This window comes from Protopterus annectens, chromosome 1.part0, assembly GCF_019279795.1.
Source record: "Protopterus annectens isolate FY-2018-M chromosome 1.part0, PAN1.0, whole genome shotgun sequence".
NCBI lineage: Eukaryota > Metazoa > Chordata > Ceratodontiformes > Protopteridae > Protopterus > Protopterus annectens.
The window spans coordinates 806398926-806411994 of NC_056725.1; the positions used below are offsets into that span (position 1 = coordinate 806398926).

General features: G+C 42.8%; 1 protein-coding gene across 1 annotated transcript in view; it reads left to right on the forward strand.

Annotated features, from left to right (window-relative positions):
- LOC122794642 (arf-GAP with dual PH domain-containing protein 1-like) overlaps nucleotides 1-13069 on the forward strand; it is a 1143274-nt gene that overhangs the window by 643816 nt on the left and 486389 nt on the right. Inside the window, exon 3 of the mRNA XM_044063238.1 lies at nucleotides 2653-2744. Coding sequence (XP_043919173.1) covers nucleotides 2653-2744 — 92 coding nt within the window. The remainder of the gene's footprint in view (nucleotides 1-2652; nucleotides 2745-13069) is intronic.

The window sequence follows — 13069 nt, forward strand, 5'->3', positions numbered from 1 at the left end:
ACCAAAGCTTTCAGAAAGACGGAGCAACTACTAGTGACATATGCTGCAGGATCACAAGGATAGGCTATCTCAAAGCAGACTATTTCTAAGTGGATAGGCCACTGCATTCATTTCTGCTATTCACAACATGACAGGCCAGTGCCTAAGGGCATTAGGCCACATTCAACCAAAGCAGCAACCACTTCAGCAGCCTTCCTCAGGGGAGTACCAACCAAAGACATTTTAGATGCTGCTACCTGGAGTTCAGTGCACACGTTTACAAAGCACTATCATTTACCACTCTACTCTAAATCCAGGGCAGGCTTTGCCACTGCAGTTCTGCAGGGCATCATAGCCGCTCCTAATACTATATTAGCTCCAGCCTCCCAACCATAGCTTTGGGATTCAACCCAATTGTAATGACTGCAACAGTGAAACACGAAGAACATAGTACAGTTGTGTACAACCATAAATGTAGATGTTAGAGTGTATTCACTGTTGCAGTCCAGGTTACCCACCCACCATCCCCCATTTCTTTGCTGGAACTTATCTGCACTTCTCTAATCTATACAACCTATGTGGCGTATTTGCTTGTAGATGAAGGTATAATATATTTTGGTGCATGCATGTTTTATTGGCATATTTTTTAGCCTACCCTTTCGGGGGCACCTGACATCTGGGGCAAGAAAAACTGAAGAAAATGGTGTTGGCTACATCTTTTATACCCCTGGCGCTCTGACGTCAGGGAGGAGGCGACAGCAACCGATGCCGGACCTAGACTTTGGAATTCGGGCCGAGTGAGGGTAGCCTGCCAGCGGGATAACCCAAATGTAATGATTGCAACAGTAAATACACTCGGACATCTACATTTATGGTAAGTGTACACAACTGTACTTTTCTCTTTCTCTCTCCTCTCTATGCCTATTACTCACCCCTTTCAGGGATATTGGTATTTACTTTTTACTGATGGTGTTTTCCCCACCATAACTTAGCTCCCTATTTGGGGGGCCTCCTGACATTTGGGGCAAGAAAAACTGATGTAATGGTGTCGGCTGCCTGTTTTTATACCCCTAATGACCTGACGTCAGTCCTAGAGCAACAGCAACCGACACAGAAATACTAAGTCTCGGGTATTCAGGCTGACTGATGGCTACCTGCAGGCAGATAACCCAAGTGTGATGACTGCAGCAGTGAATACACTCGAACATCTACATTTATGGTAAGTGTACACAACTGTTCTTTTATTTGTAAAATTTATCATTACCAGATTGTTGTGTCTGCATTTATCTTCAAGCATCTTTGAAAATTATTTGAGCTTCTGCAGTGAATTTGCTCTTGTGTTGAGGCAGGGTGTTTATATTCTATAGGCACCTATATTGTGTGTTTGCATACTTTCATTGATTCAGTTCACAGGTGAGACCCATGGATCCTGTAGTTGCATGCTCATTTCTGTCTGTCAGAGTAGCCTTGGCTTGCTGTTTGCACAGTAAGAGTCTCTGCAATATCATCCCATTTGGAAATTGTCAGTCAACAAAATAACTAAACAAAAGCATGCTGTTCAGAGGTATCCCGTGTGGGTTTGCTTAGAAAATCATAGTTCCTTCCCCATCTTATTAAGATGTGTTTCATGTGGACTTTGGTTTATGCTTAGTGATCGTAGGGAAAAGCAAACCTATAAAACCAGGGGTAAACAGATGCTTTAAATGTGCGCAGAGAAATGTCCTCATTTTGATCAGTACACAGGTGAAAGTCAGAATATCTTTTGTTGACGCTGCTGAGAACAAAATGAGAATATGAGTTAATGACTATATCATGAGGTATTACTAAAAATGAGGGAGCTCGCTAAGTGTGGTGCTATTCAGCATCGACACTGACTGTCAGCAGCTCTTGCAGTCAGGTGTATATTGCTACAACTCATTCTTTGTTACAGAATCATTTGCTACTGCTACACAACATTCTGACTTTAGCATATTTTAGTAACTGCAATTTAAGGTGTTGACAGTGTTTGGATTTTTTACTTTAAACAAGGTAGGTAGGTATTTGGAGTCCCATATCTTTTTAATCAGACTTAATACAGCTGATTGATTTCTCAGTCATTACTACTTTGAAGTTTCTCTGTTTATGACGGACTGACTGAACGGAGACTTGGCAGTGCCGGTATGCAAGTTATTCAGTGGATTGGTGACCTTTGGGTATGTTTTCTTAGTGAGGCAGTGTCCAAGGAGTTTCCATCTGTGAAGAGAGTTTGAAATATGTGTGTGCAAGGGAGGAGAGAACAAACTGCCACAAAAAAAGCAAAAAAAAAGTTAAAAGTTGCTTTGTTGGTCAGTAATAACAGAACACGTTTCATTATGGTCACTAACCACCATGTCCACCTTATTCCATCCATTTTGACAAACACTGTCACCAGATGTGTGTCAGAATGCGATGTAGAGAAAAGTCAGATGATATTTCTTTGCAAACTGCCTTATCTCTAACTCACAGTAATTTGATGTATGAGAACCGACCAAAGGTTGTTTGAGGCACTCGCTACTTACAGTGGATGATAATAAATCTCTGGTGTCTTTTAATTATAGAGAAGTTGTTTCATTAAAGGTGATTATCATTAGTCATCAGTTACAGTAATGAAGACTGAAATTTCTAAAACTTTCCTTTTTTTCTTTTTCCACACAGTTCATGGCTGAGCATGGTAATCAAAAAGTAAATGCCAAATATGAAGCATTCATACCTGTTTATTACTATAGGCCAACTTTCCAGGACTGCCAGTAAGCAAAAATGACTTTAAATACTCATTTTATGTTTTTTGAGCCAATGCTAATGCAAAACTTGCCTTCACACTGTTTGCAGATGTTCTGATACCCTAAGGGGATACTACGTTTTTCATGTAATTTAGTAGCATTATGACATGTAATGAGCATTTTGAAAGTATTCCAGTTTGTAAGTTTTTCTAAGTATTTTCCACAAGTTTTCAGTTTAGCATTGCTTTTTCAAGTTGAATTAATAGTTCTAGATTGTTGGCTAATTTTACTAATAAGAACATAAATATTAAACCAATGTAGCTGTCTTCTCGCTGGGTGTAAGAGTTGGGATTTTTCACTACTAGGCAATATATTCAAGTTCCGGGACATCTGTAGTAGAGCAAATACAGAGACATGCAGTTATTCTTCCTGCTCTGATTTCACTGCGTGCTTTATGTCAACAGAAAGTGATTATATGAAAGTGTAAAAAGACCATGATTTGCACATTGTAATGGTTGACTGAATCACCTGCATACAATATCTCTCTGAAGAGGCCTATAGTAAACATTGAACGTGTTGTGGGACTCCTCTCACCATCAGTCAGAAAAACATTGATCATTAATGAAGAATGTTTTGCTTGTTTCTTTTTTTTGAATGCAAACACAATATTTAGAAAATGATGTTGACCCCTGCACTAAAAGTTATTCAAGTCAGTGTTATGCATGCCTGTAGTACTTTGGGATACCTGTACAAGCTGGTGTTGTGAAGAACGAAATATAGCTGAATAATACAGCATTTCATTTGACTTCACATCTGTTTATTGAAGTGCTTAAATTCACTGTACACAGTAAAACAAATAAAATACAATCAGTATCACATGCATCTATAAGAAATACAAAGTTAAAGCAGCAAAACCTCCATCACAAAGACAACTCTTGTCTAACTAAAGAGTTGAAATGGGAATATGGGGGGTACTGGCTAAATGGAAGCAGATGTCCCTTGGGAATCAAATGTTTGGAGAAACACATAAAATAATTGACAAAGTGTTTGAAAGGAGAATGGGGGGCAAAAAAAAGAGATTGATTGTGAAAGCTCTTGAATATTGCAGGGCTGATAAGCAGAAAATATCTAAGAACATAAATGAGGCTAGGAGAAACCATTATGAATAAAAATTATGAACCAGCATTGAATGCATAGATTGCAACTACCTAGATATGCCTGAACTAGCAAGAAGATTTGGGATTTTTGTGTGGAAGGGGCTGTCACTGTTACTTTTGTACACAAGCTAGACTGGCAAAAATATTTCCTGGAACTTTTGACAGGTATTGGAGAGGTAAAGAACTAGAAAAAGGTTCGTGGGCACACACATTTTGGGATTGCTCTAAGCTATAGAAGTTTAAGGAGAACTTGAATAAGTTCTGTGATGTCCTTTGTAAGGGGAAAGAGTGATAAATAAATGGTTAGTCTTGCTGGGATATGCGAGATAGAGAAAAGAGGTTACCAAAAAAAGTAACAGGTACAATTATGATAGGAGTGGAAAAAGACCACGTCACCTGGCATGCAAGAACTGGTACATATTGTTAATGGAATAGCACAGGGTTAGAAGGATAGAAGTACAAGTCAGGCCAAATGAAGCTACAGTTGCAAATGCAGCCTATGGCAGAAAAAAGGTAGTGAAAATAGTGGAAGGAGACTTTGGTAACAACAGTAGTAACTTGCGACATAACTTCATGATTTATCAAAGCTAAAGCTAACCCATTTGTGGTAACTTGAATAACCTGGAAAGGTGATAGAAATGACTTGCATGACAATGGAAAATTTAAATCATTGGTACTGGGCTAAGTATGTTGTGTATATGAAGGAAATTAATAAATATAGCCTGCAAAAGGGATAAAGAAAGGCAAATAAAAAAAATCAAACTAGCCACTAATGAATGCCATTAGTGGCGTCATGCACAAGGATTACAAGGATGTGAACAAAAATGTAATTGATAATAAAGATGACACGTATGTGTATAAAACAAATCTTTCAAAAAATGAAGACACTAGAAGAGGATTGGGCCATAATGCAATAGGGTATAAAATTTAGTCTAAGATTCATATACACTCTCCTGTGAAAGGGTGAATCTCGAGGGACCTCCCAAACAAGGCTTTGGTCTGATTCACAGTGAGACTAGAGAGGCAAGATAACATCTGATTGATGTTTTCAAGCCTCTCTCTCTTAATGTGTTATCAAGTGCTATGCCTAGATTCTTAGAATTAGCTGAAAACTCTACCCAGTTATCACCAGAAGTAGGGGTGGCAGGTGTGTGTAAGAAATTTGAGAAGGGTAAATGGTGTCATGCCCAAGAGTTCCCTTACTTTTCTTAGAACTGAGTGCAAGTCAGCTAAAGGTCATACATGTCAGTGTGTAAAATCAGACATCTGATCCTGAGAAAAGGAGACATACAACTACTTACCATCTGAGTAGCTCTGATACCAGATCCTTGTAACTTGCATAACAACTTCAGAGGCAGTATTTGTACACTGAATAAGGAAGGGACTGATATGAAGCTCTATGGTACCTCATTTTCCAGAGAATAACTCTGTGATGTATTAGTCCCAGATGTAGCCCTCTTAGAATGACTTGAGGGATAAGAGACAAACCAGCTAAATGCAATGAGAAAGGCAATGCTATGACTGAAAACACTTTTGTGATCCCATAGCCCCCTGTGTCAAAAACTACTAGGAGACCACATAGGACTAAGACAGGGTATAATTTTGATCCCTTACTTTGATGAGACTACTTAGTACCCTAAATCAGCCCAGTGCTTTATCATTATTGAAAGCCTTTCTGAAATGGTTTCAGAATGTCAGGATTACTGCTGTTCATGAACTACCTTCTTAATAAGTACAGGTTAGACACAGACCATAAATTCTCTGATTTTCTAGGACCTGAAAAGGGCATCTAAAAAATAAATGCCACCCGTACTACTACTACTCCTTTCAGATTTTCCCTTTAGGGGTCAACACAGCAGAACAACGGTCTGCAGAACAATTGGCAGTGGAGTTTTACGGTGTTGAGTTGACAGAAGGCACACACATGCACACGCTCACACCTAGGGCCAGTTTAGAGTGTCCAGTCCACCTACAGCATGTCTTTGAGATGTGGGAGGAAACAGGAGCACCCGGAGGAAATCCATACGACCGCAGGGAGGAGATGCAGACTCTGCACAGAAGGCACCCTTGCCGAGAATTGAACTGGAGAACCCCTTGCTGTGAGTTGGCAATGCTAACCACTGCACCACCATGGCCACCCAAATGTCACCAATACACTACATAAAGAAAAAAGTTTCAAAGTCCCATTCAGTTTGAGGAATGTTCAGAACCAGGAACTCCAAGCAAGTTTTAGCTAGCCCAGGCCTGTGTCCATCCAAGAGTATGTTGGGCACACACATCCATTTATGACATTTTTGTAGGCAATGTCCATACATTTAGTCCTCTAGTAATCTGTACAAACACTCAGGACCACTTAAAGCCTGAATGAGGAGAGGAGCGCCTGACTGAGTACATCATGTCCAAAAAGAGCAGTGCATCTGGAAAATTTTATTGTTGCCAAACTGCAAAACATGGTAGTCTGTACAGCCTATCCACACTTCTGAAGAGCACGTTTGTTTGGATGGCTGCAATGCAGCAGTGATAACAACAGACAAGAATACTGTTTTGTGAGATTTCTGACTGATACTTAGACTGTAAACTAGACAGTTATTTTTCTGTTTTCAGTTGAATGCATTCTGTGCCAGATGCTTTCCAGCCTGTGCCCCCAACGTCTTAGTTTATAAAGATATAAAGAGCATGGTCAAACTAATGTTCCCGGACTTGATAAATTATTGGATGTGCTTGCTCTGTGGTGATGGTATCCGGTGTCCCAGTAATAACCCTGTTGTAGACCATCACAAGGTAATCTGGGTTGTCATTGAAGTCTTCCATAAGAGACTGGTCCAGTATTGGTATCAAATTGCTAATGGCAACAATTGTAAAATCCACATAGTGGGCCTATTCAGTACTGGAATGAGAAATTGCTGAAGATCCTGATAAAAAGAGGTGAGAAAATAGACAGAACTTCCACCACCAGTCTCATGGGTAATCCACCCTAGCTGTTCATGATAGTAGGTCACAAAGGAAGTATTCTGAAGGAAGCTTAGTTTTTCCATAATCTGTAAAAGTTCCACAGCAAATTCCCATGATTTGTCATTGACCCAGACATTAAAGTCACCCCAGATAATCCATTTTGGGTGCTCCAACATTCCTTTGATAAGAAAGTAAGTAAACTCCTGCAGAAAATTACCAAGATAAGTAGGCAGCATAGCCAGAAAAATCTGAAGTATGATTATTCCCTAGTAACTTACTCAAAAGAGCTGGCTATTCCAATGTCAATGTGTTCCTTCTTCTATAACAAATGTCTATTTCACTGCAGGTGCTGCACTGTCTGGGTGTCTGAATAACCTAGAGCCCAAGATGGGATTGCCATCTCCAAGTGAGGCCCTCAGCTATTAAACCCAGGTCTCTGTTAAGATCACTCAGTCCCTAGACAGCTGCACATCTGGTACTAAACCCACGTCTGCAGGTAGCATAGAAGGATAGAGGCCTGACTGTAACTTGGGTGATGCAAGTTCAAGTAGCAGCTTGGTTACTTAACAGTGTAAGCAGTTGAGATTCAGCATGCCATCTGCAGAGAAGAGAGTGCATTGACTGGTTTTCCCTGGTAGAGACCAGGGAAATTGACATGTAATGCCCTTTATAGGTTGCGAGGGCAACCTGCTGGTGTCAGCTTCTTGAAGAAGTGAGGGGTGATGCTTCACTGTTGATGTTCTTCGTGTTTCACTGTTGCAGTCATCACACTTGGGTTATCTGCCTGCAGGTAGCCCTCAGTCAGCCCGAATACCAGAGTCTTGGGATTTCTGCATCAGATGCTGTCGCTTTTTCCATGATGTCAGTTTGTCAGGGGGTATAAAACAGGCAGCTGACACCATTACACCACTTTTTCTTGCCGAGAAGGAGCCCGAAGCAGAAGCAGTTCGCAAGTGCCGGTCGGCCGCTACCTGAAATTTTTGTTTTTCGAGTTTCAAACCTGAAGTATTCTAAAGCTAAATATCCCGTAGGGGATTCTTTTTTCTTCCTCTAACCGATGTCAGAAAAAGTTAACAATTGTCTTGCCTGTGGAAAGTAAATACCTCACAGAGATTTTCATTCTTACTGCGTCACTTGTTTAGGCCCAGACCACGACGTCCCTTGCTGTCGGTTTTGTGCCTTGTTTAATGCCTGAACCATTTGACGTTGGGCTATTTTTGTCGCTAAATTCTTTTTCTCTCATTTTCCGTATTCCGAAATGGCTTCGGTAAGCCATCCGACTACCGATCTTCTGAAAAAGTGCAAAGATAAACATAGAAACAGAACGCATAGGTCAAAAACTGCCAACAACACTTCCGTTAAGCTAGTCACCAGTCTGTCGGTACTCAGTGAGGTGCCTTTGCAGCCCCTGATGCCTGCTTCTACAGATTCGCAGGCCTCTGCTGAGACCCATTTGGGTGGCCGCGAGATGCTTCAGCTATTGAACCTGTGGATGTCTCTGCCTTGGATGGGTCCAGAGCAACTGTGCAGGCACCAGCTTCTGAGGGTGTATTCCGACCTACCAATATTTGCATTAAACTGATAACTTCATTTTCAGCTAAAACTACTGAGTTTCCCAGGCCCAGAGTATGCACTATGCCTAGAAAACCGACGACCAAAGCGCATGTTCAAGCTCCCATGCCTCAAAAACAAATGCTTAGAATGGCTGAAGACCTTATCACCCTGATTAGGGGAAGCCTGCCTTCCCCTGCTAAGAGACCAAGAATTGAGTTTCTTTCTGATTCTACAATCCAGGAGTCTGATGACTCTGACCCTTCTGATTACCAGGACATACCCTTATCTACTTTTGAGGATTCAGATGCAGAGGAATCCATTCCCTCTGCCTCCCCTCAAGAGGATTTTTCTTTTGGTGAAACCTTGCATACTTTAAGAGAGCAATTCTGCTGGGAATGCCAGGATTGTCCTCAGTCCAAAAAGAGACTCAGAGAATTTTAGAGTTGCCTCAGCAAAGACCCCAAGCTATACCCCCTGTCCTGGATGTTGTAGATGATGTCTTTATGAAATCCAGTCTTACTCCAGACACTTTACCACCGGCCCCTAGAAAACCTGACAGGTACTACAGAGTACCTCATTCTCACAAATTTATCTTTAAGAATCCTACTGCGGATCCAGAGACCATTTCCTAGGGGCCTAAAGGTATTAAGGCTACTACAGCCAAAAACCCTACTCCTTCAGACAGGGATTCCAGAGCTTTAGACAGATGGGGTAAGAAGGTATATATCTCTGCAACTCTTGCCATCAGGGCATTGAATTGCCAGTTTCATATGTTGAAGTACCAGCAACATATTATGGAACAAAATAAACAAAAAATGCAGAAAATAAAGATTTACAAGAGTTAATGCATTCTGCAAACCAAGTTAGTAAGCATACTTTGCAGTGTAGCTTTGATGCCCTAGAAGCATCTTGCAGGGCTGCAGTCACTGGATCTGTACTGAGATGGCATGCTTGGCTGAAGGAACAAACCTTGCCAGACCATGTCAAATCAAAATTACTAGATGCTCCTTTAAATCAGGACCATTTGTTTGGCACCAAAGCAGAACAGTTTCTTAAAAAAGATGGAAGAAAAAGCTAAATCTATGCAAACTGTTAAAGAATTCTTATAAGTGCAGCTACCTAGATTCAGTAGGCATTGGCCTACAAACAACTGGTCCTTTCCAGCCCTCGCCAGGCCTTCTCAGTCCAATCCCAGGGAAACCAGACCACCAAGACTACAGTCTCAAGTTATGCAGAGATATAAACAATGGAGTGCTCCCACCTCAAAAACAGGGAGTGGCAAGCCACCCCCTTAAGGTAAAAGTTCACATTGACTTGTCAGTTATCCTTCCCAGCCCTGCCCATCTACTTGCACCCCTAAGAGGTTGCCCTTCATACCACAAACTGGATGTCCATTACTCAGGACCAATGGGTTCTAAACATTGTATCCCAGGGTTACAGATTCTACTTCCATTCCCTGCCCAACCCCAAGCAGTTTTCCAGATCTTCCTCCCAACCAGTGGGCAGAGGCTCAAAAGCAAGTACATTCCCTGATCAAAATCAGGGCCATCCAGCCTGTTCCAGTAGAACAAAGGTGACAGGGTTTCTACTCCAGACTGTTCCTGGTGCCCAGAAAAGAGGGCTCTTGGTGCCCAATCCCGGATCTATCAATTCTCAACACCTTTCTGGTGGTCCCAAAATTCAGAATGCTAACCCTGCAACAGCGTCTCCCTATGCTAGCCAAGGATGCCTGACTAGTTACCCTAGACTTAAAAGAAGCCTATCTGCACATCCCCATAAGGGAGTCTTGCAGGAGATATCTCTGCTTCATGGCAGGTTCTATGCACTATCAGTTCTCTGCACCTCCCTTTGGCTTATCTACTGTGCCCAGAGTATTCACAAAGTGCCTGGCTCCAGCCATTGCATACTGCAGGCAGAGAAATATCCAAATTTTTCCATACTTGGACAATTGCCTGATTCAGGTGGATAGCCAGGAATTACTACTTCAACACCTGGCATTTGTAAAAAGACTCCTATCGTCATCGGGGTACACCATCAATTAAATCACAACTGGTGCCCAGTCAAAAAATTGTATTCCTGGGAGCAAGCTTGAACACAACATCCCAGATGGCCTTTCTCATTCCAGAAAAAACAGATCTGTTTGAACAACTACTTCAAACACATGGTCACCAAAACCCAGCTATCTGCAAGGAAAATACTGCAAGCCCTACGGTCCATGGCCTTATGCATTCTGCTAATTCCATATAGGAAACTTCAGTGGCACTTAAAAAGTCTTTGGTGCCAACATTCTCAGGACCTGGAAACAGTCATTCTGATCATTCCTGGCCTAAGGACAGAGTTCCTTTGGTGGGCAGAAGCATGCAACCACAACAAGGGAGTGCCTTTCACTCAACCCCTCACCGCCCAAACCCTGACTACAGATGCATCAGACTATGCATGGGGGGCTCAAAAGGCAGGCAAATGCATTCAGGGAAAGTGGAGCCCAGGACAAATTCTCCTGCATTTCAATCAAAAAGAGATGTTAGCTGTACAGTTTGCTGTGACAGCCTTCATATACCTAATCCTTCCAGTACAGCTGCTGATAAAAACAGACAACACCACAGTTATGTAGTACATAAACAAGTGGGGGGAACCCATTCTTACCCACTCAGCAGGTTAGCCATGGCCCTGTGGAACACAGCCTTGAGCAATCAAGTGCATCTGCAAGCTCAGTTCCTGCCAGGAAAACAGAATTAACTGGCAGACAACTTAAGCAGAAATCTCCTGGACCCACACGAGTGGAAATTGGAGCCCAACACCTTCAACCTTCTAATCCAGAGGTGGAGGACACCGGAGGTGGACCTGTTTGCCTCCCCTGAAAACTACCGGTTGAGCAAATTTTGCACCAAGATCCCTCACAGCAGGGCCTGGAAGGTGGATGCCTTATCCTTCAAATGGGAATACCTCTCAATGTATGCCTTTCCCCTTCTACCCCTCCTCTCAAAGTTACTACTCAAGATCAGACAGGACAGCCCAAGGGCAATTCTTATTGCCCTAGATTGGCCATGCCAGCACTGGTACCCACTCTTATGAAGTCTGACAACAGTGCCACCCTGGTACCTTCATCAGACACCCTTCCCTGCTGTTTCAGCAGGAGGGACAGATTTTGCATCTACAGCTGCAAACCCTAAACCTTGCAGCCTGGCTTATCCCCTGAATACTCCACCAGCAACCCACAGCAAGCAGGTGCTGGACATCATTCTTGAGGCCATATGGCCTAGTACTAGAAAATCCTATGCTGAAAAGTGGAAAGGATATTGCTCATGGAGTCAGTCTCAAGGAAAGGACATAGCTGTGCCCTCCTTACCTCAAATTCTTGATTACCTAGCAGAGCTACTCCACAGAGGCCTATCCTTCTACTCCATTAAGATTCATGCCTCTGCCATCTCAGCTCATTATAATACTGAGCCACCTCTATTCTCTCACCCTCTCATCAAACAGTTTCTGAGAGGGGCTAACAACTTAAGGTCCCCTAGGAGAGCACCCATCCGTGCCTGGGACCTTAACTTTGTACTGGAAAACCTCACCCCCCCTTTTGAACCTGCATCTTCAGCAGAGTTAAAATTCCTTTCTTGGAAAACAGCCTTGCTTGCTTTTAGCCATAACCTCAGCTAGAAGAGTGTCTGAGTTACAGGCACCAATGGCTGTGGAACGCTCCATTATTTTTCATGCTGACAGGGTTTCCCTCAGGACTAACCCATCCTTTATGCCTAAGGTGGTCTCCAGTGTGGCTCTAAACCAAGCCATCCATTTTCCAACCTTCTTCCCTAATCCTCAAAATAAAGGGGAGAGCATCCTGCACTCCTTGGACGTGCACACGTTCTACCTTGACAGGACTAAACCTTTCAGAAAATCTGACCAACTGCTAGTCAGCTTTGCTACAGGGGCAGAGGGCAAGGCCATTTCAAAGCAAACCATTTCCAAATGAATAGCACACTGTATCATTTCTTCTACAAGCACCATGGAAAACCTACCTCACAGGGGATCGGGACACATTCCACTAGGGCTACTTCCACCTCTACAGCATTTCACAGGGGAGTCCCTACCAGGTACATTCTGGAAGCTGCAACCTGGAGTTCTGTAACCACCTTCACCAAGCATTACCACTTATCTATTTTTAATAAAGCCAGAGCTGGATTTGCTACAACAGTCTTACAAGGCCTGCTAGCCAGCCCTAACTCCTCTTGAATGCCTCCACCCTTCCTCAGCTTTGGGAATCAACCCAAGTGTGATGACTGCAACTGTGAAACACTAAGAACATAGTACAGTTGTGTACACTTACCATAAATGTAGATGTTCGAGTGTATTCACTGTTGCAGTCCTGGATGTCCTTCAAGGATGCATCTGCAGTCCTAACATATGGGTTGTCCTGCCTCAGGCAGCCCCTCGGTCGGCCGGATTCCAAAGTCTGGGTCTGGCCTCGGCTGATGTCGCACTTCACCATACGTCATAGCTGCTGGGGTATAAAGGCATCAGCCGACGCCATTTTCCTCAGTTTTTCTTGCCGCGCGGTGCCCGAAGCAGAAGCTGTTCGCAAGTGCCGGTCGGTCAGATCCAGAGATTTCTACTACCGAAGACTTCTAAAAAGCTAAGTACCCCGTTGGGGACTCTTTCTTGCCTCAGCCGATGTCAGACAAAGTAAATAATTGT